The sequence below is a fragment of the Geospiza fortis genome, unplaced genomic scaffold, assembly GCF_000277835.1.
Source record: "Geospiza fortis unplaced genomic scaffold, GeoFor_1.0 scaffold112, whole genome shotgun sequence".
Lineage (NCBI taxonomy): Eukaryota > Metazoa > Chordata > Aves > Passeriformes > Thraupidae > Geospiza > Geospiza fortis.
Genome location: NW_005054298.1, coordinates 18275849 through 18281848, shown reverse-complemented (window position 1 = coordinate 18281848; position 6000 = coordinate 18275849). Strand labels below are relative to the sequence as shown.

Below are 6000 nucleotides of genomic sequence, written 5' to 3'. Positions count from 1 at the left end.
TTCAGCTGGGTTTTGTAATTAAATGTTCCTCCATCACCACTAGTATTGATGCAGGGGTAAAAATACCCTTTTCAAATGGGAAGTAAATGAGCTTTTATATTTCCTTCTTTTCATTTGCAGGAGGAAGCTGAAATACAAGCTGAACTTGAACGTTTGGAAAGAGTTAGGAATCTTCACATTAGAGAACTGAAAAGAATAAATAATGAAGATAATTCACAGTAAGAATCTTTACTATCTTAATTTTGCATGTCTGTTTTAAAAGTAATTCTCTAGTATCACATTTTACCTATAGAAGAGAGACTTGTTAATTATTTCTTTCTGCATTTCTATGTTTATATATGTATTTTAAACACCAATTTATTTAACCTTAACTAAAATTTCTTACAATTTAGTAAATTTATTATTGTTTTTGTTGAATATGCAAGAAAAACATACCTACATAGCTTATAGTGAAGAGCTGAAACTTGATAGACCGAATTACTAAATTAAAAAAAAAAAAAACCACTTGTGAGATAACCTCTTGCATTATTATCATCTAAGTGAACTGCATTAAGTTTGATGCACCAGCAGCAATTTTGTGCTGTACCTAAAATTAGTTTGTGTTTATGGCTCTGCGATTTAATTCCTACTAGGTATAGGTACCTAGCAGGAAAAGCCATATCATGTTGTTACTTTGTATTTCACCTTGAATGGCAGTGTATCACAATGTTAAATTGCTACATAATGTGAACTGCTACTGTGTAGTTTTCAAAGTAATAATTACATCACTTCATTAAGTCTGTTTTCCATCATGACAACTTCAGACATTGCAGTTTCACCAACACTTTCAGCTGGCGCTGTTGCTTGAAGGGAACTGGTTCTGCTTCTCCCTGGCTACTTAGCCCTGTTTTCTTTCACATGCTTGCACTGGCATTTCTTTACTGAACTGATGCTGGAAATCAATCCAAATTAAAACCAGCTCCTGTGGTTTATTTTTCTGGATTAATTTTAATCCAGGATCAATTTCCTGGTCTAGATCTTTGCCCAGTTGCAAAAATGCTAGCATGAGGAGAGAGGGCAGTGCAAGGGTGGAATGAGCTGGGGGGAAAGACGTGATGGTTCTGGACTTCCCACTTTCTGCACTAGGAAATGTTTATGAAAAAGTAGCCCTAAGTCTTCAGTATTTATTTTTTACTTTATAGACACGATAGAATTGTGCATACACTAAAGCTTTTAAGTACTAAAAGAAAAAGGTGTGAAATTGTGCCTGTTCTGATGGTACCTACCATGTAGTAATACAGAAATTATTTGTTACCATGTGGCTTTACTGCTAATTGATAGCTAAACTGTTCTGTGTTTTGGTATGAAGAATAATGAGTATTGATACTTACATCTTGAGGGCAGAGTATTTTCTTTTTAAAAAATATATATTTTAAGATAGAAATATACAATAGTATTTTAAAATAAATGCCCTACAACAAATAAACAAGCAGGTTAAATGACAACTTTTATAAATCTTCAGTGTTTGCATTAGAACAGGTTTAGTTTTTTTTTTTAAAAAGGATCCTTCAGCAATAAGGAATAAATGGCACAGAAAAATTGCAGACTTTGACTATGAAAATACTGCATAGGTGGGGCAGAGAATGTCCAAATTACAGTCACAGTTGAAAACAGTTACAGGACTTGGACAAGCTTCAGTCCATGGTGCAGCTTCACTGCTCATCATCTGCAGACAATGCTAACCCGTTTCATGGTACAGAATGGAAAGCTTTAAACTGTGTGTTCATGTTTTTGTGGGAGTTTAGACAAGTATTTACCACGTGGCCAAGCCACAGCTTATGGTCCTCATGCAGAAGAGAGAAGCAATGGAGAAATAATTTAAGTCTGTAGCCCCTGCTATCTTTCCTAACATGTCTTGGTGATGTGGCTCTTTGGTAAGGGAGAGAGTTCTCAGCAAAGCAGCTGCTGGGTTCTGACTCAAATCCTGTTGGGATTTCCACTTCCAGCTGTGCTGTAAAGCTAAGCCCATTTTCTTGTTCTAGCAACAAGTCCATCTACCCTTGGGTAAACTTGTATGTCTGCAACTGCCCTGGAATAATGGGACAAGTTGAGAGTGCAGGTTAGGGCTGCCTTGGAATAATGGGACAAGTTAAGTGCAGGTTAGGGCTTCCCTGTGTGGCTCTGGAGGCCACATGATGTTGGGGTGCAGGTTCTGAGCCATGGAGAACCACGCAGAGTAGCACAAGCAGTGGAGAGGAAGGTGGTAAGATTCACAAGATTGGCCTACTAGAGGTACACGTGTAATAGAAAGACCATAAAAAAAGAATTTGGCTACTGGTCACATGACATCAAGTGCCTAATGATACTGCTTCTAAATTTGTTTTTCTTCCACACTGAATACATTGTTTACTATTTATGGTTTCTTTAAATAAATATTTAGCATTGAAGTATGTATCTTTATAGAATAAAAAGGAAAGTTTTATTTCTGGAAGGGGCACAGTAGGCAAGATCATCTTCTCTCAAATACTTGACTACCTATGACCATACTTCTAAAACTGTAGAGAATATGGAAGGATAGGATGAGCTATTGGCAGACTGGCCCTAAATTTTTCTTTAAAGTTTTCTATGGAATATAACTGGCAGCTTGCCTTAGATTCTTGCCTTGTCTCATTACTGTACTAAGAATGTGATGAATATTCAGATCCCTTCCCTCTGATTGGATGGAAGAATGTATTTTGTCTTCTATATATTTTAGGAGAGAGAATATGGTCCTTTTTCTTGGTCTGGCAGTGTCATTTTATATTTGGAAGAAGTATTTCCATTTTGCTTTTGCTTAAGTGTGAGCAGATAGTCAATTTCTTCATGTGTTTTCCCCATATTGCTGTTAATGATTTGTTTTAACTTCTTAGTGTTATACAAAACCATTTTTAAAGGCAGTAATATACATATCTAGTCATGTTTTATGTGAAATTGGAAGAATGTCCTTGTTGTCTGTTCCAGAAAGTTGAAATGCGACTCTTCTCCAAAATTTGGCGCAACAAAGAGAGACCCATGTATAAAATGTTTAAATTTAAGCACGTTTTTCTTATCTTCAAAAAAACCAGAGAAAAATAACAAAATATTTGCCAGGATTGATTGTTTTGATGATAGCGTTGTGATAGTATGTGTAAACTAAATAGTCAAAAGGTATTGGTCATGTTGTACAGTTGTGGCGTAAGATTTCTTGTGGTGTAATATTGCTCAGCATATTATATGTTGTTTCTGAAAAGAAAACTTTATTTGATGAGTAATACTAAGAAATTTGCATTTTAGATGCTACTTGTTTACCTTAAGCAGAATAAACCAATTCTTTTTTTCTTTCAAGATTTAAAGATCACCCCACATTGAATGAACGGTATTTGTTACTCCATTTACTTGGCCGAGGTGGCTTCAGTGAAGTATACAAGGTAGGGTTTGTTGAGTCTGATAAATAGAATTTTTGAGCCATGTACATTTAATCTGGGGGGGATAAAATGGGACCTAATTAAGTAGAAAGACTGTAATGGGTTGACCAGGCTTCGATTAACCTGTGGAGGAGAGGTAGCATGACAGTAGCCTTGTCAATAGATTTGTGAATTACATGCCATCTTTTTTCCTCGCTTTACTGGGTGTTATTTTTATCACCTTTGGTTATAACTTTGCCATATTCATGCATTTCTTTTTTTAGGCTTTTGATCTTTATGAACAAAGATATGCTGCTGTGAAGATTCACCAGCTTAACAAAAGTTGGAGGGATGAAAAGAAAGAAAACTACCACAAGTAAATACTAATTACTTACACTTCATATGCTAAGCTTAATAGCATTTTGTTGATTGTAGAAGGCTAATGTATCCATCTTCTTTTAGACATGCCTGCAGAGAGTATAGAATACACAAAGAACTGGATCACCCCCGAATAGTTAAACTGTATGACTACTTCTCCCTGGATACAGATACGTAAGTAGAACTTGGCAGGGATTTCAGTGCTGTATATTAGATAAACAGAAATGAAGAGTATTTGAACAAAAATAACGTATGTTCTTGCTTTCAGCCAAAACATTTAAAAAAACCCCATGCTAGTTGCAGAATTTTGTCTGCTAAATATTGCAGGCTTTCTATAAGGTGATGAAGAGAGTGTTTGGAACACCTGACTGGCATCAAAAGGCTGCCATACCTTAGACAATTTTCCAAGACTAAATGGCATCAGGAGCATTACTAGCCTAGGCATAGACCCTGGTGACTGGGCTGTACCTCTTTGCATGAAATTGTGACATCTTAAGGGATAGTTAAAGCATTTTGATTTTGAGAAGTGCATCTACTATAAATAAAGAGGTTTTTCTTAATTTCTCATCCATATGGATGCATTTTCTCTCTTAGTATGAATGTTCTGATTTATATTAGTTTTCATGAGCTAATAGTTACACCATGTGTTCCATGAACAATTTCATTCATGTATTTTAATATTCAGGCAGCCATTCTTAAACTTGTCAGAATGAAACTAGGTTGTCATGTCTGTTTCTGATTGTGCAGTATGATACATTCTTTCATTTTGTGTCTCTAAATTCAACCCTAGGTTTTGCACGGTTTTAGAATACTGTGAAGGCAATGACTTGGATTTCTATCTCAAGCAACATAAATTGATGTCAGAGAAAGAAGCTAGGTCCATTGTAATGCAAATAGTAAATGCACTACGGTATCTCAATGAGATCAAGCCCCCTATTATACACTATGATCTTAAACCAGGTAAGTGAGAAATGTTATGATTGAAAATGTAATTTACTTTTTATCCTTTATTTTGTTTCTAATTCATGCCTGAAAATGCCAGAGTTATCTTCTGTGTGTCAGGGTTATTGCAAACAACTGGAAAAAGTATGTATTTTTCTTCAGAATTTCATTGCCAGAATCATCTGACTCTTATGTGGAAAAAGTTTGTTAGAACTTTTCTATTGTGCATTATTTTGATTTGAATTTGTAGGAAAAAAATCATACAGCTAATAGGTACATGCATTGGTAGTTAGCAGTATAAACAGATGAGATCATTAGTAGGCTCAGTCCTGTCTGGTAATTGTGGAATGCTGATGTGTAATTAATTTTTCCCGTATGTTTTTTTTAAACCTGTAAATATGTAATCAGTCACTTTCAGCATCCCGGTATAAGCATTCCAAAACAAGACTTTACAGATAGTTTTCTTTACAATGGATAATAAATATATTTATAAATAATATTTGTCTTGATTACATTGTCTTTGTTTCACCATCCTGCATGAATGATGCTTATATTATTCATGTGCTTTAATCTGCTACACTTCCAAGTATGGGGTTTGTAAAGTAATTCTTAGTACCAGGCTGTTTGCTTTCTTTTCTGTAATAAACTGCTCACACAGGTTTATTTTGTCTTATGAAATTGTACAGAATGTATTTTTAGTCTCATTATTTTTTGTTCTCAGAGGAACTTCATCAAATAATTTTTATATCAAGAAATTATTGTACAACTTTAACCCATGGAGTAAGAATTGTAGGATTGCAGCAATTTCTTGGCACAATTTTGTGGCATATGCAAACCCTGAAAACTGTAGTGTAGGGTTCATTCTGGCAGAAAAATAATGAAACTTATTTGTAACTGGTATGTGGCTGCATTCTGATATTTCCTCACTCCATTTTGGTGTTTCTTTGCTGACCAACCAGCTCCCAGATGAGAGAGCCATTTCAGATCATCATGGTAACCTAGAGAGATGCTGAAACTGCACAAAAACTTGTCATAGTCATGTTACTCTAGAGCTGAGGATGTAAAGATTATGTAAATGTGTCTCAGTTGGTTCAAGCATTGTGCTAATAACACCAAGGCTGTGGGTTTGGTAGTGGCTCCCTTTTAACCCAGGCTGGTTTATGGTTCTGAGTCTTTGATTCTGTAAAATTGTCACTTATCCTCATGAAGTTAGACGCTCTTGAAAATTGAACCTGGTTTTGAAGATAAAGCATTCTTTTAGCTTTTTTAAAGTAATTTT

The 6000-nt window shown here is 35.2% G+C and overlaps 1 protein-coding gene across 1 annotated transcript in view; it reads left to right on the top strand.

Moving 5' to 3' along the window:
• TLK1 (tousled like kinase 1) overlaps nucleotides 1-6000 on the top strand; it is a 42526-nt gene that overhangs the window by 28776 nt on the left and 7750 nt on the right. Inside the window, exons 12-16 of the mRNA XM_005415851.3 lie at nucleotides 121-218; nucleotides 3344-3425; nucleotides 3686-3777; nucleotides 3864-3953; nucleotides 4570-4739. Coding sequence (XP_005415908.1) covers nucleotides 121-218; nucleotides 3344-3425; nucleotides 3686-3777; nucleotides 3864-3953; nucleotides 4570-4739 — 532 coding nt within the window. The remainder of the gene's footprint in view (nucleotides 1-120; nucleotides 219-3343; nucleotides 3426-3685; nucleotides 3778-3863; nucleotides 3954-4569; nucleotides 4740-6000) is intronic.